This window comes from Echinops telfairi, unplaced genomic scaffold (assembly GCF_000313985.2).
Source record: "Echinops telfairi isolate 266 unplaced genomic scaffold, ASM31398v2 ScPeMD7_2291;HRSCAF=2852, whole genome shotgun sequence".
NCBI classification, from domain to species: Eukaryota; Metazoa; Chordata; class Mammalia; order Afrosoricida; family Tenrecidae; genus Echinops; species Echinops telfairi.
Window position 1 is genome coordinate 8,343,300 of NW_022106189.1, and position 26,287 is coordinate 8,369,586.

The window sequence follows — 26,287 nt, forward strand, 5'->3', positions numbered from 1 at the left end:
ATATGACACAATTATTTTCCAACTTTTTCTTATTTTATATAAATTTAACTTCCTTAGATTCTCTGGAATATCTACAATTTGACTTAAAATAAACTTGCTTATTAAGTCTATTTTAATACATAGTGATCGACCTCATTGGATAAAGCAGAAACCGCCTCTTAGGGTTTCTGAGGATGTAAAATTCAAACAGAAACAGGTTAAATATTTTTCTTTTCCTTTTTTTCTCCTATGGAAACACCTGAAGTATTTTCTTCAAGTCACTTGTGAAGACGTAAGTTTTACAAAAACCTGTCTAGTTGAATTTATTTCATTAATTCTTCAAACATGAAAACAATTTAATTTACAAGCACTCACACATTATAAAACTAAAACTGAGCTCAGACAAAGCATAGAAAGGAAGAAGAAAAACTCTCCTAGTTGTGGAGAGTTACAAAGGCTTGTACATAACAGTTGTATGAGCCCCTAATAAAATGTTAAAAAAAAAAAAGAATTACATCTTATGTATTTGACCTTTGTGTTAGGCAGGGTTCTCTAGAGAAACAAAACCAGGGCACTTATGATTTTATATATAGGTTTATACAGTGAGAAGGCATGTAACAGCTAATTAGATCACACAGCAGTACTGAAAGCTCAGTTAAAACTCACTTTTGTGGAACAGTTAATATACTAGAAGTTCTTCATCTCACTTGGGCTGCTGGGTCCATGGGCAAGGAAGCAGACGGCTGAATCTTCCCTTGGGCAAGGCAGACAGAGTATGCCCACAGGGAGCAGACAGCAGGGTGGGTCAGCAACAGTCAGTAGCTTGGGAGTTTAGCGAAGCAGGCCCTGCTCGGATCTTGAACTCAAGCACAGTGACAGGGTCCACCAGCCTCAAGTTCAAGAATCGTATGCACCAGCAGCATGGAGAAGCATGTTGTGAAGGAGTCTCAAGCTCTAGCTACATGATCCACTGCTTGGCTTGGCCCACAGGTAGTGTAGCACTCAGGGTGAAGCAGAGAACTAGCTAAAGCAGCAGCACATTGGTTCGGCCACCAGGGAGCAAGAGGGAAATGGGATCCCAGTTGTCTTTAGTTATCTCTGTGGTCCTCCAATTAAGCTTCGATCTGATTAAACTCTGCCCAAATGTTCCTATTGGCTTTGTTGGCACAATAAACCTCACTATCACAATCTTGCACAAAACAATTTGAGCTGTAAGATAATATAATAATTTAAGGAACCATTTGAAAGCCATTTTCCCTGGAGTCTAGAAGCTATGGAGACTGGGCTTTATTATAGTAAACTCTATTCTCTTTTCAATCATAAGAGCATGCTCATAAGCTGGAACAACCAGGATTCATTTTAAGAGGCATTTTCTACCAGGATAGAAACTTTCATTTTCATCATTACAGTGGTTAACCAAAACAAACTAGATACAGACACAAACGGGTGAGGCATTCATGGGGCCAAACAGAAACCTTACCAGGTACACAATGTCAAGATAACAGAGACTCTTCAGAAAGCAAAAGCTACGGGAGATGTGGAGCAAGCACTTGACAGTAAGCACGCCACAGCTCCTTGAGACGAGTTACAGGGGCTTCTGGGATGTCTGGTTTGCTTCCCTGCAACGTGGCCTTGTCTTGGTGGCCCATGGAGTCTCACTTGAAAATGAAAATGACAAATGCCTTCACATACCAAGAGAAATGGAAGGGTCCTATCTGGACTGCCATAATGGAACCAAACAGAGAGTCCAGCCATAAGCCACGGTAGCCAAGCACAGACATGGGCCCAGAATCACTGTATATATTTACTGATAGGTCTGGAATATCAATGAGATTATGCTCCAAGACTACCTTGCATTTTCTCACACAACTGGGTTTTATACTTTTTCTGGGAGTCCATACATTACATTCTTCCCACTAAACTTTATGACCTCTCATCCAGAAACACAAACTATATTTTTCTGTGGCTGATTCCTTATCTTGTTCTCAGTTTAACAATGCAAGAGTAAATTATTTGCAGTACTAACTAATCTCAGGTGTCCGGGCTGCATACTAGGGAGGGGTGCAAGGGGGAATTTCTGCAGCTACAGGGAACTAAAATTTTAAATGTGATAAATAAAGAGAAAGAGATCCCTCTCACAAAAAGAGTGTATCTCTGTGCATAGTTCCAGCAGCCACAACTCTTCTGCCTCTCAGAAAACATTCTGGAAATTTCATGCTTCTTAAACAATTTGCTCAACATACAGATTGAATAAGTATAGTGAAAGCATGTAACTCTGACACATGCCTGTCCTAATTTTTTGTTGTTGTTGATTCTTTACTGACACTTTTTCCTTCTTATTTTTATTTTAAATCATTTTATTGGGGGCTCGTACAACTCTTATCTGAATCCATCCATTGTGTCTAGCACATTTGTAGCCATCATCATTCTCAAAACATTTGCTTTCTGCTTGAGCCCTTGGTATCACCTCCTCATTTTTTCCCTTCCCTCCCCGCTCCCGCCTCCCTCTGAACCATTGATAATTTATAAATTATTTGGTCATATCTTACACTGTCCAATGTCTCCCTTCACCCATTTTTCTGTTGTCCGTCTCCCAGGGAGGAGGTTATATGTAGATCCTTGTAATCGGTTTCCCCTTTCTACCCCACCTTCTCTTCACCATCGCTACTCTCACCACTGGTCCTGAAGGGATCATCTGTCCTGGATTCCTGTGTTTCCAATTCCTATCTGTACCAGGGTACATCCTCTGGTCTAGCCAGATTTGTAAGATAAAATTGGGATCATGATAGTGGGGGAGGAGCAAGCATTTAGGAACTAGAGGAAAGTTGTATGTTTCATTGTTGTTATACTGCACCCTGACTGGTTCGTCGCCTCCCTGCAACCTTTCTGTAAGGGGATGTCCAGTTGCCTACAGATGGGTCTTGGGTCCCCAATCTGCACTCCCCTCATTCACAATGGTTTGATTTTTTTGTTCTTTGATGTCTGATACCCGATCCCTTCGACACCTCATGGTCACACAGGCTGGTGTGTTTCTTCCCTGTGGGCTTTGTTGCTTTTGAGCTAGATGGCTGCTTGTTTACCTTCAAACCTTTAAAAACCCAGATGCTGTATCTTTTGATAGCCAAGCACCGTCAGCTTTCTTCATCACATTTTCTTAGGCACCCATTTGTCTTCAGCGATCATATGAGAAAGGTGAGCACACAATGATATGATTTTTGTTCTTTGATGCCTGATACCTGATCTCTTTGGCTCCTCGCGATCACACAGGCTGGTGTGTTTCTTCCATGTGGGCTTTGTTTCTTCTGAACTAGATGGCTGCTTTCTTACCTTCAAGCACCTGTCCTAATTTTAAACCATGCAACATTCTCTCATTCTGTTTGAAATACTACTTCTTGGCCTGTGTACAAGTTCTGCATGAACACAATTGTGTTAGAACAGAAAGCAAGATAATGAAGCAGAGATGAGGGTGGGGGCCGGCCGAGGTATACAAGCTGGTAGATACAGAAGTCCAAACTCAACTGAATGATTTCACCAACTGTAGTCCAATGGTGGCTTCTGGGATCAGCAGACAAAGCAACATCTCTATTTTATTGTTTTCAATCTTGTAGGTTTATCTTACTTTGAATATTTATATATCTGGTTTCGTTATGTATGGCAGTCTCAAATTTTTGTCTGCCATTATTTGCTCTTTGTCTAAAGACATTTTTGGTAAGGTTTATTTGGTTTTTACAAATTCCTTTAACTCCTGTTTATATGGGAATGCCCTAATTTTACCATCATATTTGAGGGTAAATTTTACTGAGTATATGATTCTTTTATCCCCCCAACTGTCTTATTGGTAAGTAATTTACATTTCATATTATTCAATAGTTCAATCATATCATGGAGAATTGTACAATCAGCTCCACATTAATTTTAGAGCATTCCACCCACCCCATAGTTGTTACCTTTAAGATGGTTTATGAATCACAATCTGCTCTAGTACTCCCTTCTGTCTTCATTAGTTATTCCCCAAACCCCCTTTCCTTCCCTGTCCAACCCCCTTACATGTTCCCTGTATCCCCTTATATCCATTATAATTATTATGCATCCACTCTTCCTGGGCTTCACAGCTGGGAGACCCAACAGAAAACAAAATCTGCACTAAATTGTTGGTGGTAAGGGTAAAAACAAAGTAGTATACAGACAAAAATACTAATAATATGTAAGCAGGAAAAGACCACCAACAATAATGAAAAAAGTCATAAAAGAAAATTCTCTCATGGAACCAGTAAGAAATACTTCCAATACTACAATCATTTGAGCTGAGGTTTTTTAGTAATCATTTTGATTTCCTTTTCCTTTCCGGTTTCTTTTCAAAGATAATTTATTTATGGATACCATGTGGTTTGCATTTAAAATCTTAATACAAGCATTAAAGACTGGATGAGACATTTAATCAAGTAAGACCAAAAAGAACATCCCGCTTGGTATGGGGTCAGCAAAATTAAGGAAAACCTTCAATGATATGGATGGACACAATAGGCACAACAATGTACTCATAGGCAATTATGAAGATAGAACAGGCCCCTATGTTTCATTCTGAATACATAAGTTAACCATGAGCTGCAGTCGATCCAAGAGTACCTAACAACATTGTATATTAACCTAACATAAAATGCTATTCATAAACTGCTCCATCTACTACTTTTATATAGATGTTACCATCTGTGGTAGTTACATAATCTGTTGTCAAATTGAGGTGATTAGGAGTGAAGGGGTGGAGTTTAGCCTGTCAATCAGGTCACAGCTCGATGACCTCATTTGGAGACGCTAAGGAGTTAAACAGCTTGCTGGGGGTGGGACACACACACACACACACTCTCTCTGTGAGATATTCCTGTTGACAAGACATAAGGAGCTATCCTGATGGGGCCAGAGCCTTGGAGCTGGAGGAGCCACGTGGAGACCTACGCCAGCACTGAGATGAGCTGCTTCCACTGCCACTGGAGCTACAAGACGTTCCATCCCTGGGCCTGTGATCTTCCTGCATTTAGTATCATTGCATGTGTTGTGTGAGTCTGAAGAGGAATGTATAGACTGGTATTGGACATATGGGCTAATATCGGACTTATGGACTTGATCTGGACTGGGCTGCTTTCTCAATATTCAATTGCTCTTGTTATACAGCTCTTTCTTATACATATATATGAGTCTCCCTGGATTTGTTTCTCTACTTTACCCAGACTAACACACCATCTGTCTTTACATACGTGCCAAATAACACAATTATATTTAGTGTGTTTTGAAATTATGTAGCATATAAATTATTAAATTTGCAAATGATAAATACCATACAACTGGTCCTTGTACTCATCTGTGAAATTATTTTGATGTTCCCCCCCTACATTTATCATTTTACCATTTTTTATTGTGCAGTTGTAGTCATCAGAAATTTTTTTAGTTTTCATTTACTTGGAAATGCCTTAATTTCACTGTCACTCTTGATCCTTTGACTAAAGCTATTTTTCTTGGTTGACAGTTCCTTTTCTTTTTGCATTTACAATACAGTTTCCATTGCTCCTGTCGCCAGGTGTTCTAGGGTTCTCTAGGTGGCAGTTCTCTTGCTGCTGTCAGGGTTCTCTGTCTTTAGATAAGAATTTAATAATACTGTATGGTGATGTGACCTTTTGCACTTATACTTCGAGTTTATTGAGCTTATTGTACCTGTAAATTCTTGCCCATCAAATGTGAAGAGTTTAAAAAAAATTGGAGGGTTGACTATCATTATTTCTTCAAATATTCTTCTTGTCCTTTTCACTATCCTCCTTCTGAGAATCCCAGGCTCTGAATGCCAATTAGCTTGTAACTCACAGATTCTACTGGGGTTTGCTCAGTGTTCTTGGTTAATTTCTCCTTTTGCTTTTCAGATTCGACAGTTTCAATTGCTGTCTTCTCTAATTGTCTTGACTGCTCTGTCAGTTCAAATCTTCTGCTGAGTTCCTCCAACTTTTTTTTTCTTTCTTCATTTCAGTCATTGTAGTTTTCACATGGGAGATGGAGCGTTCTACTCCAGTAAATGGTTACAGTCTTGGAAACTCACAAGAGTAGTTCTACCGTGTCCTATTGGGTTGCTATGAATCAGCATCGATTTGGTTGTAGTGAGTTTGTTTTTTAGACTGTTTAGAATACACACTACAAAACACACACCAATGTACAGTTCAGTGACACTAATCATAGTGAGTGGGCTCTCACTATTCCTTTCTGAGTTGTTCCTCCGCCATTAATATAAACTCACTATCCTTTAAAGTTTCCACCTTCCCAGTTTGTTGACAATTTGATTTCATATAGATCTTAAAATGATATAGTGTTCAAGACAGTCATGTTTGACTAAATTCCAGATGTGTTTGGTATCATTTTAATAGTGTCTGTCTCTGTTAGTACTTTTATTTTTCATGAATTGTTTTCTGACTTTAGCTCTTTGTATATATCTTTCTTTAGTTATGTTTAATACTGTTGTTTTAAAGTTCTCAAATCTATCTGTTATCTATGCTTCTAAGACATAGTTTCTCTTCCCTGGTGTTTTCTGAGTAAGTCATCATTTATGTCTGTTAAGTTTTTGCTGAACGTTACACTATTACAATGTCAGCTTTAATTCTCTTACACACAGTGTTTTTAAAGTTGGTAATATCTGCAAGTCCTAAGTTTTTGTTCACCATTCCTTCTTCAACTCTGTAAAGCCCCCAATGCATACCAGAACAAGTATCAGTCCTTCAGGCAGGTCTCAGATAGAAAAGAATAAATATACGGTCTGCCAGAAAAAGCTTCCCTATTTAATCTGGAGCCATACATGAGGGTTCACTTTGTGAAGGTGAGAGCAGCATTACGCTTCTGGTCCAGCCACACAGCTGAGATGTCAGGATAAGGAAGGTGCAAGAACAGTAAAGAATAAACTTTTGTGTGCAATCCAGTAAGTTTTTTTAATTCCCCGCCTACTTCTCAGTGCTCTAACAGAGTTGAGATTACAGATTTCTAGTTATACTTTACTTGATATTTAAGGTGGAAGAGTCAAGATCTTAGACAGGCTCATGCCAATATATTCCCAGACTTTCGGCTACTGATGATATTTTAAATGCTAGTTAACATTTTAATTGCCTACAACACTACTACTTGTGGACCCCGACAAGTAGTATTACTATCTGTATTGAGGGTTTTTAGAGATTGTGTGAAATAGTGCTGTTTGGAGGTCAATAACTATTTAGTAAATTTAATTGAATATTGTACCCTATTTCCCCCAAAATAAGGCAGTGTCTTATATTAATTTTTGCTTCCAAAGATGCGCTAGGTCTTATTTTCAGAGGATATCTTATTTTTCCATGAAGAAGAATATGGTACACATTTATTGTTGAACAAAAAAAAAAAAAGGGAAATTTATTACTGTATACGGTACAGTAGTAGTTGTCATCACAAACCAGCATAATCAGACAAACTGTGAATCCTACAGTATCAAGAATTTCTTGTTACCACCATTATTTCCATGTACAACAATCTATGGTGCATTTACTCATTTATTCAATGACAATCATGTCATCATTTTCTGGGACATCATCATAACAATCCAAACCCTTATTTTCGGGTAGGTCATATTTTTTGGGGATGCCTTATATTTCAGCGAGAAGCAAAACTGTAAGTAGGTCTTATTTTTGGGGATGTCTTACTTTTGGGGAAACAGGGTAGTCAGGAGAGCCCCATGTTTCCCCTGAATCAGTAAGAGGCAACGAATGTGCTATCTTACCATGCTAGTGATTTTAGATTTTATAACCTCTAGGGCAGCTTCATGCTCCAAAATAATTACTTAAGAACTCAACAAAGTACTTTGTTTCAATAAAGAGCATTTATTATGAAGGCACACTAACTAACATGCAAAGTTAACAATTTATATACATGCCAATCTGAGTGAATTGTATAGAAAACATGAAGACAAAAAATCATTTTCATAGAATGTTTTGTTTCATAGCCATTCTATTTCTATTTGACTATTAGTATTGATAAATTCCACTAATCTTATATTCTGTAACTTTCTAAATATTATTTACATCTAAATGTGAATTATAGATTCCTTCACCTATAAGGATATAAATGTGATTGAAGACTGGAATTCTGAGATGATACTTATAGTAGTTTCAAAAATCAAATATTCTTCCTTACCACATAATAAATATGTGCTCAAATGAAAATTTTCAGATCACAGTAATTCTTCAGGACACTATATTTAATTAACACGAAGACGTACTAATTCCTTATATAAGAAGTTAACTACCAAGAATTTGTTTCCAAAGAATAGGATTTACTCATGCTTAAAAATAAAATTCAATCGAGACTATGTATTTTTATGATTATTTGTAGAAGCCTGTAAAAAGTCATGTAAAAATATTAGTAAGGAGTACTACCACTTAATGCTATGCACAGCAAACTCAGTACTTTACGTATACCCAATCTTTTAAATTTTAGAAGTCACTCAATTGAATAGGCATTATTAGTCCCATTATATAAAGGAGAAATTGAGGCTTATAGAGGTCAAACAATTTGCCAAGTTAAAACATGTAGTAAGTATTAGAAATAGATTAAGGCAAGACTGACTGCGATTCCAAAGCCAGAGAACTAACTCAGCAACTACACTGGATGTCATCAGCAAACGACTCCCGATGACAACGAATGCTTAATAACTGTATCTGCGTCACATTCAAAAGTGTAATTATCGGAGTGAGAAGCAAGAACAATTCAAGTAGAACACAAAATCTCACTCATTTTAATATTTTTATTTCCACATAACTTTTCCCATCATCCTTATTCTAATAGGATTAGAAATACATAAACACCTGAGTACATGCAACACATTCTACAAAGGAAAATTTACAACACCACTGAATAAAGGACTCAAATTTTATATACAGTGCTTAAAAAAAAGACCCTGTGGCACATTCAGATCATATTTATTTGAATACTTTCCAATAATAATAATCCAAGGATATATAATTTATAAATAACATTCAAAACAATCCCTAATCTTTTCTATAAGCCAGAATTTAGATTTTCAGTTAATCATATAAATAGCAGTTCCATTATGTAATATTATAGGGAAGTCACATAGCATCAAAATGAAATCGATGGGCTTCTTGTCGTTTTTCTCTGTCATCTGCTTTCTGAAAGAAAAAATGATAAATTATTGAATGTTAAGAATAGACTAATTTCTGAAATATAAAGAGAGTAAATTAAAAAAAAAGAAAATCCCTCAGCAATAAGTAGGGGATAGTGGTTATTCTGTAACTATAGTCATTTCATTTTGGTTTTTTTTTTCTGTTATACTAGTTATAAGCAATGTTCTACAAATTGAATTTAAAATGGAAGACATTATCACAAGTATGCACCTTATTGTCATTTATTTATCTGAAAGTCAAGTAAACATTAAGGTCTAGAAGGACAAAATAAAGTATTGCTTTAATACAGAAACTTAAAAAAAATTAATCCAAATGAACTATTTTGGGTTATTTAAAAAAAATTATTTGGCAAATCTTTACTGACCTTCTACTTGTATGAATTTACTCTGAATGTTATTTTAAGCAATTAAAAATAACATCCTGAACTTTTGGCAAGATGGAAGACTACTACCAGACAAGCTACTTATATACTCTACACAACACGGGCATGAGGAACCAAATGAACACATGCGGATGACAGTGAGAACCCTGAGTCTCAAAGCAAAGGATAAAGAAGTAGATCAAAACCATATCCAAGACATTGAATAAGGGCAATGAACAAAGAGAAAAATGGAGTAGTTCATTGGCAATTGGTCTGACATAGTGTGGCCCTTTTGAATTTTTCAATCAGCATTCTGATTGGAATAGTAACCTAATAGTTGGCTATGCTAGTTAAAGGCAACATCAACACTCACACCAGTGGCTGGTGACCAGAGAAAAACCATGCCCAAGCTACAAAACTGCTGCCTCATTTCTTACAGGGCCACCTGGGCCACATACAGTCCCTGCACCACCTGATGAATTACAGATATAACCAATAAGAGCTCTCTGCTCTACATGAACAGTACACAGAGCTGTGCTCACACAGTTCATCTCTACCACATTCACTAGGAGACAGGTGGTGAGTGTTCACGAGGAAGGAAGCACACCAGCCACCAATAATAATATCACCTTCCCTGCAGAAAAGAAAGAACAACAACGACGACAAAGCAAACAAAGAACCGCATCAAAACCAAAACCAACCAACAACAATAAGATAAAACTCCTAACTGGCCCAAACACAACAAAATATAATATTCAATTAAATGCAAATACACTATCACAATGTTTCAGAGACAATAGAAAACCTAAATTCACACTCAAAGAACAAAAGACAGAGTATTTCAAACATGACCAAGCATGACATTTTGGTCAAACCATGACCAAAATACAGAACCAAAAAACTTTTCTGAGGAATAAAGGCCATTGGAAGTACAGTAGAACCCTGGTACCTGACCGCACCAGTACTCGACATAATTGGATTTCGACGCGAAATGTTGAGAACATTTTGCACGGGAGCTGAACAAAACATTGGAATTGACCCGACGCACGTGATTCTTGTAAACGCAAGCAGTTCGTGTTTCCGTCACTCGGCATTTGTTGGCATTGTCAGTACGCATTGCATTTTGTGGCTGCGTTTCAAGCGTTTTGCTATAATTTTCTTAGGTTTTGTGGCTTTTTGTACTGTTTTTAGTTAAAAAACATGGGTCCTAAGAAAGAGTTTTTTGAAAGGAATCATCATGATAAGGAACTGGTTAACCGTGTTATGGATATTGTTGATGATAATTTAGTAAACCCTTTTAGAAAACAGTTAAGGAAATGCCAACAGCAGACCACATTAGGCAGATTTGTTTTTTTTTTAAGAGAAAGCCAGCCAGGTCCTAGTGATAAAAGCAAAGAAGATAAAAAAGTCCTGAAAAGCAGCTCCCAGTTGATTTTATGCAAGGGGATTCCCCTTCCAAACAATGACTCTCTCTCCATCCCTCCTCTCCACATCGGTGTCCACAGATCCAGATCCTCATCAATTTCAAGGTAGGGGCCATACTGTAGTTCTTAAAAACTTTAAAAAATGTTTCTTATTTAACTTATAATATTTAACTCTGAACTTATTTACTTGGAAATTTCTGTGTAATGTTGTATATAAAAAGGCATAACTGCAAAAAAAAAAAAAAAAAAAAAGAACCCAAACTCAACTGCCATCGAGTTGATCCTGACTTATAGGGTCCTTTAGGACAGGGTAGAAGTTCCCTTGTGGGTTTCTGAGACTATAACTCTGTATGGAAACAGAAAGCCTCTTCTTTCTGAGATACAGAGGGGATTAAATGCAAACCAGAAGTGGACAGGAGGAAGTCAAATAGACCAAACACATGAACATCGACAAGGAACAAGGAGCCGAAGCTGAAGAGACGAGAGAAAGAAAGCCTTCTCTCACAGCTGGCCCTCTGAACTTGAACTTCTAGCCTCCTACATTATGAGAAAATACATTTGTTTGTTAAAGTAAAAAAAAAGAAAAGAAAAAAAGGAATAACTCTTGATTTATGTTTCACATGGTAACTTATATTTTATTATCACTTTTGATATTTATTTTTAAAAAATCATTTTATTGGGGGCTCGTACAATGCTTATCACAACCCATACATCCATCCATTGTGTCAAACACATTTGTACATTTGTTGCCATCATCATTCTCAAAATATTTGCTTTCTGCTTAAGCCCTTGGTATCACCTCCTCATTTTTACTTTTAATATTTAAATGATTCTTTTTAAGAGGGGGAAAGCAATACAATTACTATGTTCTCATTTTTATAGGTGAAAAAGACAGTTAAGATAAAGTAGACCAATTTTAGTTAACTAAAAATGATAATGACAGGATGACAGTCCTAGGAAAATAAGCACCACACAAAGAAAGCATCTTTGTCTGTGACCCAAAGAATGTTTTTACAGAGGCAGTGTTTGAATCAACTAGTTTGGACCTAATATATTCATATGCAAATAAAAACTAGCCTTTTCAGTTTATATCTAAATTGCTAATCAATTCATGTGGTCTAATTTTTTTCTTCACATGAACCTTGTATAAAAAAACTTCTAAAAATGAGCTTCTACACTTTTGGGGGAGCTTTGTTTTCCACTATAATTTATACTAATGATTGGAAATTAGGCTAGTTTCATGGAAAGAGTATTGGAGATGTTTATTATTTCAGTTGTTACTCCTTAATTAAGCTTTGAGAAAACCATTTAACTATTGTCCTTATTTATAAAACGAGCTACCTATCTTTTTTCTGGAAAAAGAACATCCACCACTATTTCTGTAGCTAATACAGGCTTGTTTTAAATGTCGATATTATTTTTCAGGCCATTGACACTGCTTTTTAGGTTTTCCTGCATACTGAAAATCCACAAACCCGTTGCCATTGAGTCAGTTCCTACTTCTGGTGACCCCATATGTATCAGAGTAGAACTATCCACCACAGTGTTTTAAATGGTTAATTTTTCAAAATTAGGTTGTCAAGTTTTTCTTTTGAGGCACCACTGTGTGTACTGAAATACCAATCTTTGTTAGGAGCTGAGTGTTTGTGAAATTATTTAGTTACTCTGTACAGCATCAAACTTTTTTTTTTTTTTCCTCTTTTTTAACATTTTATTAGGGGCTCATACAACTGTTATCCCAATCCATACACACATCAATTGTGTAAAGCGCATTTGTACATCGTTTCTCAAAACATTTTCTCTCCACTTAAACCCCCGACACTGGGTCCTCATTTTTCCCCTCCCTCCCCGCTCCCCCCTCCCGCATGAACCCTTGATAGTTTATAAATGGGTATTTTGTCATATCTTGCCCTGTCCGACGTCTCCCTTCATCCACTTTTCGGTTGTCTGTCCCCCAGGGAGGAGGTCACACACAGTTCCATGTAATCGGTTCCCTCTTTCCTACCCATTCTCCCTTTACCCTCCCTGTTTTGCCACTCACACCACTGGTCCTGTAGGGCTCATCCGTCCTGGATTCCCTGCACCTTCAGTTCCCATCTGTACCAGTGTACATTCTCTGGCATAGCCAGTCTTGCAAGACAGAATTCGAGTCATGGTAGTGGGAGCGGGGAGGAAATCTTTAGGAACTAGAGGAAGGTTGTATTTCTCATCATTGTTACATCGCACCCTGACTGGCTCATCTCCTCCCCGAGACCCTTCTGCAAGGGGATCTCCAGTGGCCTCCTAATGTGCTTTGGATCTCCACTCTGCACTCCCCCCATCATTCACTATGGTAAGATTTTTTGTTCTGATGATGCCTTACAGCATCAAACTTTTAAAATAAGTATGCTCCTATGATATATCTGTATTGCTATGACATATGTATTTACATACATACACACAGACACATATCTCACATAAAATTTAAGATTTATATATAAAGAATTATATTAAGATATATAAAGATATACTTCTAAGAGATGATAATAATTTCAGGGGGATGAAAGACATGACTATAAATAAAATTATATTCTCAATATAGCATGAAAAATTAGGAAATCCTAGTCATGTGAAGAAATTTAAAATAAACATAGTGTTTTTCAAAAGTAATAGTACAACAAATTAACCAAAGTTAATGTTGCATTTAATTGAACAAACCTTTTCTTGCCAATGTAAAATGCCAATGATTGCCAAGATGAAGACACAGACACCGATGAGAGCTATAGCAGTGAGCAGCACAATGTTACTTGGTGTAAGATACAGTTTGGCACTCCAGCTGTAGATGAAAACAGAAGAATTGAAATTATAAATTCAATAATTTTTTTTCAATTAAAACTTATTTTATAGGGGGCTCTTACAGCTCTTATAACAATTCAAACATATTTATACATATGTTGCCATCATTTTCAAAACATTTTCTTCCTACTTGAGCTCTAATTTTTTTTTTAATGAGTCACATAAATGTTGTAAAAGGGCCACATACTTGAGAGCCATTTTGGCAGTTTTCCACCTGCTTTTGTTGTCTCAACAAGAAAGAAGTTTCCCCCCTGGCTTTTTTGTGAATTATCTTAAGTGACTTTTAGATCACTACAGTGAATAAGGTGGTCCTAATTCTTCTTTTTTTTATTAAAAAATTATTTTATTGGGAGTTCTGCTCTTACAGATATAGTAATATTCCATAGTTCAGTCACATCAAGCAGTACTGTACACTTGTTACCACAATGTTTCAAAATATTCTCCTTCTTCTTGAGCTCCATGATATCCACTCTCCTTTATCCCTTCCCTCTCCTGCCCCTAGCCACACCCCCATGCTGGAACCCTTATTATTGTTATTATATAGATCCAAAACCCACATGTAAGATAATTAAACAGTCCCTCACAGAGGGCCAAAAAAGAAGGGATGATATATCCAGGGTCCAGTATAGCACTGATGAAACACATAACTATCGATTAATTCTTTAACATTTCCTCCCTCTACTATTATGGTTTCAGTTCTACCTCATTAACCTTGTTAGACTTGCATATGGTCATTGGCAAAATTAAGATTGTTCAATGCATGAAAGCCAATGTAAGTAACCCCCCAGAAAAAGTAAGAGGAGTAATGGTGTGGGAGAGCTGATAGCAATGATGGGGAGTGAACAGAACTGCCAGTGAACGGATACATTAGATAGGGTAAGATATGAATTTTAATTGAAAAGTGACAAAGTTCTACTAAGCCCCAAAGCAAAAAGCTTATTAATTAATTTACTCATCTGGGGTGCTTGGAGACACTGAATCCTTACTATGTTTTCCCCAATTCTGAGATGCAATGAGTAAACTGAGAACACAGCTGCATTTGTTAAGATAAGATTAGTCCCTAGGAACTGTTTGTGCTTAGAGCAAGTTTATCATGATGTTATTGTTACACTATGCTTGCTATGTACCCTTGACCCATTATAATATAAAGCTGTACTTTGGAAATAAAATTTGCCTTTGGATCATCAGTCCATGGGCCATCCATTCTTTTTCTTTAGGTTGTCACTTACTGCAGGTTCATACCGCTGGATGGTAACACTCATCTATCCAATCATTATATATATAAAGAGCAATTAAATGTAGATAGTACTAAGAATATTGATGCTGAGCCTGCAGATCACAGATTTTACTCAGTTTCAGAATTTTTTAATTTACTCAGGAATAGAATTTTCGATAAAAAAACATGATATTCTTCCCCCAAAAAAATTTACTTCAGAGGACAGCACTGAAGCTACAGCTCAGGGAGGACATATCTGATCAGAGCAAATGGGAACAAATGAAGGGGGAGGAAGAGAGAGTGGAGCACATCTTGGTCCACCAAGCCTTGAGGACGATATCCCTGTTCAGAGCAGCCAATGCACAGAGAGGACCGTATTGCCGGCCCACTACAAGGCATGATTATCTCTTACTTACCCATAACCCTACAGGGGACAAAACTGCAGACACAGTGTGGGAGTTGCGCCCAATCTGACCCCACCACAACGAGGGAAAACACTTAGGGTGTGCAACAGAACAGCAAGGGGAGCAGAGCAAGGAAATGCCGAGGGAATACCATATAGATTTTGGGGCTAGAGTGTGGCACCCCATCAGACTTGACAGGAAAACACTCCTAAAGGTCAACAAACAGACCTTGAACTGTTTGCAGGCTTTCCTTTTTTGTGTGTCATTGGTTTGATGTTGTTGTTTTGTTTTCTTTGGTTGCTTTGTTTTGCTCTGTCTTGTTTTTGGGCATATTATTATCTCTGCAGGTCTGTCTAGATAAGATACACAGGAGGAGAAAACAACAGGACCAATGGTTCCGGGGGGGACATAGGAGAGGGGGAGGTAGGGGAAAGGAAGTAGTGTTAACAAACCCAGAGACAAGGGAACAACAAGAGATCCAAAATCAGTGGCAAGGAGGGTGTAAGAGACCTGAAGGAACTTGATCAAGGGCAATGTAACCGAGAGGAATTACTGAAACCCAAATGAAGTCTTAGCATGATAGTGGGACAAGAGGAAAGTAAAAGGAAACAGAGGAAAGAACTAGGAGCCAAAGGGCATTTATAGAGGCCTAAATACAGGCATGTACATATGTAAATATATTTATATATGATGATGGAGAAATAGATCTATGTGTATATATTTATAGGTTTAATATTAAGGTGGCAGATGGACATTGAGCCTCCACTCAAGTACTCTCTCAATGCAAGAACACTTTGTTATATTAAACTGACATTCCATGATGCTCACCTTCCTGACACAATGGATGAAGACAAAGCGAATGCATAAGCAAATGTGGTGAAGAAAGCTGACGCTGCCCAGCTATCAAATGATATAGCATATGGGGTCTTGAAGGCTTGAAGATAAATAAGTGGCCATCGAGGTGAGAAGCAATAAAGCCCACATGGAAGAAGCACACCAGCCTGTGTGATCACGAGGTGTTGATAGGATGAGGTATCAGGCATCGAAGAACAAAATATTTTATCATTGTGAATGAGGCGGAGTGCAGAGTGGGGATCCAAAGCCCTTACAGAAGGTTACGGGGAGGAGACAAGCCAGTCAGGGTGCAGTGTAGCACCAATGAAACTCAACTTTCCTCTAGTTCTTAAATGCTTATTTCCCCGTCACTATCATGATCCCAAATCTACCTTACAAATCTGGCTAGACCATAAGAATGGGAAACACAGGGAATCCAGGACAGATGAACCCCTCAGGACCAGTGGTGAGAGTGGTGATATGGGGAGGGTGGAGGGATACAAATGTACAAATGTGCTTGATACAGTGTATGTAAGTATGTATCGATTGTGATACGAGTTGTATGAGCCCCCAATAAAATGTTTTTTTTTTCAAATTAAAAAATAATGAAAAAAAAAACAGGCCCCACCCCTTCAAAAAAAATACACCGTGACCATCTAAATCAAAAATATGGCCAACTGGGCATAGGTAGCTGGCCTATGAAACACTCTATTATACCTCTGTGTCATGTGGGAGGATTTCCATTATTACAATGACCTTTAAGCTGCGGCTACTAAAGCATCACTGTAAGGCCCACAGTGTTAATGCACCATACAAATGAAAAGTCATCAGAAGAAATCAAATGAGCTCTTCCTTTTAGACACCGTCCTTATAATAGAGTACTTGAAAACTCTCCAGAGCCTAAAACTGCACACGGCTATATACATACTTTCTTGTTCTCTCTGAAAAATAATGGACATATTTTCACTTTAAAAGTTTAACGATGATATATGTATGTATGGATTGTGATAAGAACTGTACGAGCCCCCAATAAAATGATTTTAAAAAAAGTTTAACAATGTTAATATCCTAGCATTCTGATGAATAACAAGTAGTTACTGACTTATTTTGGGAGGATAATTAAAACTTATTGATTAAAAAAACACAAACTTATTGATCTACAAGTTAGTCATAAGTAAATATAAAAATTATAGTAAAACTAAAATCAATTTAATTTTTGATTATCTACATAAATCTGGATAGAATTTTTTATAGAAAGAACAAGGGAAAAATGAAAAAATGTTGATATTATGGAATAAAGGTACAACAGCATTTATCAGAAATTCTTATGACTAAGAAAACCTTAAAGAAACAAATAGAGTTAATGACAGCTATTGACTACTCTCAGTGTCTTATAAAGGCTTAAATACATTTAAAAAGAAATCAAGTAGAGCCAGGGGCCAAACCTTAGTTTCCTACTCAGAAGTAGTCAACCTACCTACCTGTTTTTTGTGTATTCTTTCAGAAAACATGTAGCAGGTAAGTAAAAGAAGAAAAAAATACAACTAGAGTTCCCAGTTCATACATGCACAAGTTTATTTCAAACAAAACATGTCACTGTAATCAATGGATGCCTGCAGACAAGTTTTCTCAGTAACATCAAATTTTTAACAAAATTCAAGTGGACATCTTTCCAAATCATTGAGGTTTGCAACAAGAGTATGGGAACATTCCAAACATAAAATAAGTTTATAGATGGATCAAATATGTTAAGTAAAGTCAAGATTACAATAAGGATGAGTTAAGGGATAATGGTTAACCTTGATGAATAAAGAAACTGTGGATAAAGTCCAGAGATTATTGGAAGACCACAGAATTATTAAAGCCACTAAAGCTGAACTTTCATGTGGTTTGATATTTTCAATTTTAAGTGAATATCCTGATCTTAATAAGCTTTTCCCTTGATGAGAGCTGAAAATGTTTCAGGAAGATAGGGTAGCTCAAAGAGCTGAGCTCTGTTTAAGTCTTTTAAGCAAGATTAAGCCAAATAAGATGATTCTGTGGAACAAATCATAAGTAGGGATGAGAGTTGGGGCTGAGAGCAAGATCTACACAAAACGGTTAAAGTCATACACAAGGTGATGATGTTTTTGTTTTTGATTCCCATATGGGTAATTTTAGTAGAGTTTTTTCAAAGACACAGGAAGAGCCTGGAAGCTTATTATGAAGTTTTAAGAAAACTGAGAACTGCATTGATAGAAAACAAGAAGGAATTTCTTCCTGTCATGACATGTCTGTTCATTCTTCGAGAGTTTTGTTGGGAGACTTTACCCCATCCACTGTACCACCCTGATATTGCTGCTTCAGACTACCCTTTCCTCCTCAAATGCAAGCAGCATTTAAAAGGAGCTTGTTGAATCCCGATGGAAGCCCAAACAGCTGTTTTCACAGAGTCAAAGAGCACAGAATTATCCCAGGAATGGTTGGGGAGGAGGGAAAGCAGCAGCACCTTTCGAAGTATCACTTACAGGGAAGATATGTCACGAAACAGTAGCTTCGCATTGTGATATTTTGATTTAATCAAAGATTTGATTTTGTAGCATGTATGATTTTGTAGCAATATTTTCTGACTTCTAGGTGAACATATTTATCTAACAAAAACTTTACTTATTAGAAAGCAATATTGATCTGTTTTTTCCCTTCTTTGATTACCAATCTGAAGAGATTGTTCCTCATTCATGGTAGTATGTATATATGTGTATGGTATTGCATCCTATGGAATTACATAATTCAAATATTATTTTACTCAGGATTTAGTTCTAGTTTAAGGTTTTTTTTTGTTTGTTTATTAAAAGATCATTATATTGGGGGCTCTTACAGCTCTTATAACAATCCATATATCAATTGTATCAAGCATATTTGTACATGTGTTGCCATCATCATTTTCTAAATATTTATTTTCTTTTGAGCCCTTGGCATCAGCTCCTTTTTTCCCTCCCTCCTCCCCACCCACCTTTGTGACCCCTTGATAAATTATAAATTATTATTATTTTCATACCTTACACTGACTGCTGTCTCCCTTCCCCCGTTTTTTGTTGTTTGTCCCCCTGGGGGTGGTGTGTGGTTACATGTCGATCATTGCACTTGGTTCCCTCATCCTCCCTTCCCCTCCCCGCCATCCCATTCCCCACTGCTCCCTGGATTCCATGTGTTCTGAGCTCTCATTTCTTAGCTGTACCTGTGTACATGCTCCAGTCCAGCCCACAGTGAAAGGCAAGTGGCTATCTGGCAGAGAAGTAACAAGCCCACATGGAAGAAGCACACCAGCCTGTAAGATCGAGGTGTTGATGAAATTGGGTAACAGGCATAAGAAGACCCAAAACAAACAAACAAAACACATATTGTTGAGAACGAGGTCAGTCAGAGCAGAGACCCAAAACCCATCTGTAGACAATGGGACAATCCCCTCACAGAAAGGTCACAAGGAAGGGATGAAGTCAACCAGGGTGCAGTATAGCACTGATGAAACACAATATTCCTCTGGTTCATTGAGGCTTCCTCACCCCTCACTATCATGACCCCAGTCCTGCCTTTCACTGCTGGCAAGACACTATGCTTTGACAGACTAGCACTGAATTTTGATGAAAACTGCCATATTAGAAGGTCCCTAGGAAGGATTTTGAGCTGTCTCAGGCTCCCCACCCTCAGGTTCCATTATATGGACCCAGCAGAACATCTGTTGAAAATGAAATCTGTGTATCTGGGGTGAGGCCAGGTTGCACCAGCAGATTACCTGGTCTCCAGATGATGAGGTCCAAACCATTCCATTGGTAAAGCAAACTCCTCCCATAAATATTAAGAACTGCAATGTGGAATCAAGTAACAGGCACCAGAAGACCCAAAACAACAACAAAAACACATTGTTGAGAACCAGGGGGGTCAGAGCAGAGACCCTGAAATCCATAGGCCATAGACAATAGACCATCCCCTCACAGAAGGGTCACAAGGAAGGGATGAGTCAACCAGGGCGCAGTATAACACCAATAAAACACACAGCATTCCTCTGATTCTTCGTGGCTTCCTCAGCCCCCACTGTCATGACCCCAGTCCTGCCTTTCAGTTCTGGCTAGACTGGAGAATGTACCCTGGTACAAAGAAGAGCTCAGGACACATGGAAGACAGGTCAGATAAACCCCTTGAGAACAGAAATGGGAGCAGCAACACTAGGAGGGCAGGGGGAAGGTGGGGACAGGAGGGGAGGAAGGGAGAACCGATAGCAATGATCCATACATAACTACCACCACCACAACCACCACCACCACCACCACCATGAGCTCTCATCTTTTTGCACATTTGTACATTCATTACCCTCAACATTCTCAAAACATTTGCTCTCCACCTAAGTCCCTGGCATCAGCTCATTTTCCCCCTTCCTTCCCCGCTCCCCCTTCCCTCATGAGCCCTTGATAATTTATAAATTATTATTTTGTCATATCTTACACTATCCGATGTCTCCCTTCACCCACTTTTCTGTTGTCCGTTCCGCAGGGTCACATGTAGATCCTTGTAATCGGTTCCCCCTTTCCAGCCCACCCTACCTTAAGGAGCTGAGTTTCTAACCTAGATCTTTTTTACTCTAAATGTGTATATTCATCCAGTATGATATACATCACTTTTTAAAGACTTCATGAAAACATCAGTCCTTATTAATTAAAGAATATAGAAAAAAAAAGAATTTAGTACCTTAAAGTTTAGGATTTTTAAAAAGACTAAAAGCATTTTATTTAAACAGGGTATGTATTACTCCTAAATTAGTTACCCTGCTGTTTTTCCAATAAGATTTAATTTGTTCAGTAAGACTGAAAATGTCAGGAACCTTTTGTGTGGTTATCTCTTTCTTTAAGGCTGCTGCATGCAAATAAAATACGACAGTCATGAGGGAAAACACAGGAATAAGGATTTTAAAAAGACATAACTGCATCAATGATTTAGAGTTCACAATAGTTACCAAATTCAGTTCAAGGAAAGACATTACCTTCGAGGAACATTATGAGGGTATGGAATGACAATTAGCTGGGAATTTGGAATGATTGCAGTCCACTCTTGTTTTCGTATGGACTAAAAAAGAAATTAAGAACATTTAAGATAAGATTATTCAAATTAAATAGAGAAAAGTTTAAATCCTCTTTGAGAAATGTAAATTCTAGTATGGATTAAATTCACACTGAATCCAAAATAGACTGCTGTATCATCTGTTGGTAAAATTGCTCTGCTCTTTCCTGATAAAAATGTTATTTATATCTCATGGATCATTCATAGTCTTTATTCACTAAATATTTATTTGTTGCTCTCACTCTTAAGTAGCAGGCATGTTCAAAGTGATACAAGTACTTGGAGGTAACATTTAAGTCAAAGTTGTGTGTGAAAATAAAATGAGTAAAGTCTAGACCATGTGATTGTTGTCAGTTGACACTGAGTTGACCTCAGATGCACGAAGTAGAACTGCATCCCACAGGGTTCTCAGGGCCGTCTTGTTGGAAGTAGTTCACCGGCACTGTTTTCTGAAGTGCTTCTGGGTGATTTCCTACTGTTAACTCCTCTGCTAGTAGTTGTGTGTTTAACCACGCGTGCTACCCAGGGGCTCCTTTATAGCATGCTAACACACACAACCAAGCACACTACCGCTGAGTTCGTTCCAATTCACAGAGATCCTACAGAGGGTTCCTGAGAGTTTGTAAATCTTTATGGAAGTAGGCTGTCTCATGTTTCTCCTTAGGGACAGCTGGTGGGTTTGAACCACTGACTTTGCAGTTAGTAGTCCAACACTTACTTGACAATGGCACCAGAGTTAGGTGGGAAAAATTAAAGCAAGGAAGAGGAATATTTGTGATCTTTATGGCAGAGGTGATGGAGAGCTGTACTGTATTTTCAGATCATGACGTGCTCAATATAAGGTAAGTTTATTTAGGCCACTATGAACCAATTGTTTATTCCTTTTTAAAAAGTGAGCATTAAAAGCCTAATTAATTATAAAGAAAATACACTTTTACTCACCTTCTCTCCAGATGGACGGGGGATACCAACAAAAAGATGATCCAAAAAATTTGCACTTCGACCTAATCCAAGTACATTATATGGTAGTTGGAGAGCTAAATGTGCCGATTGGCTGAGTTGTCCAGCTGTAGTTATTAAAAAAGAAAGAAAAAACAAGTCTGGAAGCATTGTTTTTACCAAGTGTTAAAAATTTAGCACTAGGATTGCTTCTTTAAAGATAAAGATGTGAAATGAATTTCCAACTCATAAATATTAATGACTCATTACAAATAACTTTATTGAGGTATAATTCACATACCAAAGAATACTAGAGTTGAGTGGTCTTGAGTATACTCAGAGTTGTTCATTATCACCTAGATCCAAACTTTTAGAATATTTTAAATTATTCCCTCCCAACACTTCATACCTATTAGCTGTCACTGCTAATTCCTACTCTTCCTTTGCAGCTGTACCCCACTACCATGGAGTCAATTCTGATTCGTAGTCATCCTACATAGGGTTTCAGAGGCTATAAATATTTAGGGGAACAGACACCTTCAACTTTCTCCTGCACAGCAGCTTGTGGGTTTGAAGTGCCAGCCTTGCAGTTAGCAGTACCACTCTTACCTTAGAGTGTCCTCAGAGTTTTACTATGGCCATACCACCTTGAACATACCTGACCCACTGACCTTTTGGTTAGCACGGGGGTGCTCTAGCCACTGCTTAAAAATACATTGTGATAGATGATAAACACATTATTATTTGCTTTCTTTGCCATGAAAAAAAGAAAACTAAACACAGTGACCTAGAGTTCACATTGACTAATAGTGACAGGACAGAGTAGAACTACCTTTGGGGGTTTCTGAGGCTGTACATCTTTTTTTTTTGAACAACATTAACTGGTCTATTATGTTATTATAACTTCGATGACTGTGTTTTTTTAAAAAAATGATTTTATTGGGGGCTCGTATAACTCTTACACAATCCATACATACATCCATTGTGTCAGGCACATTTGTTGCCATCATCATTCTCAAAACATTTTCTTACCTACTTGAGCCCTTGATATCAGCTCCTCATTCCCCCCCGCCCCTTCCCCACCCTCCATCCCTCTCTCACCCTTGATAATTAATAAATTATTATTTTTTCATGTTTTACACTGTCCAATGTCTCCCATCACCCACTTTCCACTGTTGTCCGTCCCCCAGGGAGGGGGTTATAAGTAGATCCCTGTAATTGGTTCCCCCTTTCTACCACAACCTCCCTCCACCCTCTCCATACCACCACTGGTCCTGATGGGTTCATCTGTCCTGGATTCCCTGTGTTTCCAGTTCCTATCTGTACCAGTGTACATCCTCTGGTCTAGCTGGATTTGCAAGGTAGAATTGGGATCATGATAGTGGGTAGGGAGGAAGCATTTAGGAAGTAGAGGAAAAGTTGTATGTTTCATCATTGCCACCCTGCGCCCTGACTGATTCGTCTCCTCCCCGCGACCCTTCTGTAAGGGGATGTCCAGTTGTGAGGCTGTACATTTTTACAGGAACAGTAAGGCTCAGCTCTCTTCTGTGGAGTAGCCAATGAGTACACACTGCAAACCTTCCAGTTAGCAGCTACCTATGGTATCCACTACACCACCAGGGCACCTTTGCTATTTTAATTGCTAGCAGTACGTTTCTGGTATATCTCTAATCAGTAATCTATCCCAATCCCAATCAATCAATAGTAATCAATATATATAACAATTAAAGAGAAATAAAATAGCTGGTCTCTACTTGAGGCTAAAAATCTACTTTTGTATATGACAAAGGCATATGTATTTATGTTGGAAAGACTGTTTCTAGTGTGAGTGGGTACTCTCTGGTCATTTAATAAGAATTACTCATAGATAGTATTATCTGCTATGTCTCAGGCACTCTGCTGATTATAGGATCACCTTAAACAGCTTATGATAAAATCACAAATCTAAGTCCTGTGTTGATTTAATGTTATTATAAAAACTCTCCTGGTTTATGATTGAATGATTGAATTGTATGATATATGGATTATGTCTCAAAAAAACTTTAAGAAAACAACTCCTGGTTGAGACAGAAAGGGGTTCTGGTAAAATATAGCCATGTAAGCGGATGGTGAACAATATGAAAATAAAAATAATTTATTAATTATCAAGAATTCATGAGGTTGGGAGGGTGGGGAGGAAGGGTAAAAAAAATAGGAGTTGTACCAAGGGCTCAAGTAGAAAGAAAATGGTTTGGAAATGATGATGGCAACATATGTACAAATATGCTTGGTACAATTGATGTATGGATTGTTATAAGAGCTGTAATCGCCCCCAATAAAATGATTTATTAAGAAAAAAAAAGTTACAATCCCAGAAACTTGGCAATAGAACTGCTGGTGTACAGAGTCACTATGAGTAGATATGGACTTAATGGCAGTGAAGTTTTTGTTTTTTTGGGGGTGGTGGTGGCTATGGTTCCAGTTTAGTGACTACTCAGAGTTACGTTTTAGAACAGAGGTTGGCAAACTTTTGAGAAGGAAGAGGCAATCCTGTCCCTCACAACAATTTAAAAGTTATTCAAGAGCCATAAATATACATTTTAAAAATGAATGAAATCATAATTATTTGAGTAATATTCTTTAAATGAAATATAGTTTTATTTTCATTTTAAATTTTACTTCAGAGCCACATATACATATTGAAAAAGCTGTATATGGCTCTCAACCTGCGTTGGCTGACCACTGCTCTAGGGCATAGCATTTTGGGGGGCACTTTGAAAATGTCTATTTGGTTACTCACTACCAGAGATTCAGTTTAATACAATAGAGTCCATGCTATTGAGTCGAATCTGACTTATTATGAACCTATAGGAAAAAACAGAATTGTCCTCTTTCGATTTTTGAGACTTTAAATCCCTTAAGGGAGCAGACAGCCTCACCCTTTCTCCTGGTGAGACTGGTGTGTCCTGTGTTGAGTTTAAATTTGGAGCACTACATTTGCAGAATGCTACAGGAAAGTAGTGAGAGCCTGAAACCCTTATATCCAGCCCATTAACTAAGAATATGAACCGATTTGCTTTCGGCAGAGTGTTAGAAAGTAGAATGGTTAACTCCATCTGTAAAAAAAAGTTACAATTGTAAAAGATTACAGTTCTGTAGGTCAGAAGTGCTACGTAAGTTTTAATGGGCTCAAATTAAGGTGGTGATTGGGCACATCTGCTGCATGAGGCCTCTTTCACGTATTGAAAAGCAAGGATGTTACCCGCCAAGCATCCTGATTGCAACTATCACGCTACTGCTCTCCTGGGTTGGGTCATTATTCATCACTGTGCAGCAATGACATAATGCTTAGGCATTGGACTGCTCTCCCCAAAGATAGCAGTTCAAAACACCAGGTGGTCCTAAGCCACTAACCAGCCTAGGGAGGAGCAGTCTGCTTAAGGGCTTACCTAGATGTGTCCTTGATGGAGATAACTATACTGGGGTGGCATATTCATGAATCAAAGCCTGATTGTCTTGGTTGGAAGGCCCTGGATCAATCTTGTAAGCTCTTCTGTCTAACATAATTTATTTGTGTCAATCAGGGTCCCATTCTGTAGTCCCACCTGTAACTGTAATGTATTAATCTGTCACTAATCATGGTTTTGTGAGTTTCCTTTACCCTCCCATTTCTTTTTAAATTCTCCAAATCTCTGAAAACCCTTGTATGCCATTGTGACCTGGTGCTAATGGTCTACCTTATCTAGATGATGATGTGTTTGTCTTTTCCTGTTTAAGACTAAATAAATGACTATCCTTAAATTGAATATGAGATCTCTTTTGTACCCAAAACAGTTCAAACAGCTGACCTTGTTGTTAGTAGTTCAGTGCATAACCCACTACAGTGAACCCTCGCCACTTCGCGCTTTGACTACCGCGGCTTCACTCTATCACGGTTTTTGCGTAACAGCGCATGCTCTGTCATTACTGCCACTGATTGGCTCATACTGTACACGCTTGATGCCATAAATAATAAATGATAATTGTAA

General features: G+C 37.9%; 1 protein-coding gene across 1 annotated transcript in view; it reads right to left on the minus strand.

The window, feature by feature from the left end:
* Positions 1-7,833: 7,833 nt before the first annotated feature.
* ITFG1 (integrin alpha FG-GAP repeat containing 1) overlaps positions 7,834-26,287 on the minus strand; it is a 237,140-nt gene continuing 218,686 nt past the window's right edge. Inside the window, exons 15-18 of the mRNA XM_004704695.4 lie at positions 22,284-22,408; positions 21,265-21,347; positions 13,659-13,776; positions 7,834-9,161 (exon numbers count right to left, since the gene is read on the minus strand). Of these exons, the coding sequence (XP_004704752.1) occupies positions 9,102-9,161; positions 13,659-13,776; positions 21,265-21,347; positions 22,284-22,408 (386 nt within the window). The 3' untranslated portion in view covers positions 7,834-9,101. The remainder of the gene's footprint in view (positions 9,162-13,658; positions 13,777-21,264; positions 21,348-22,283; positions 22,409-26,287) is intronic.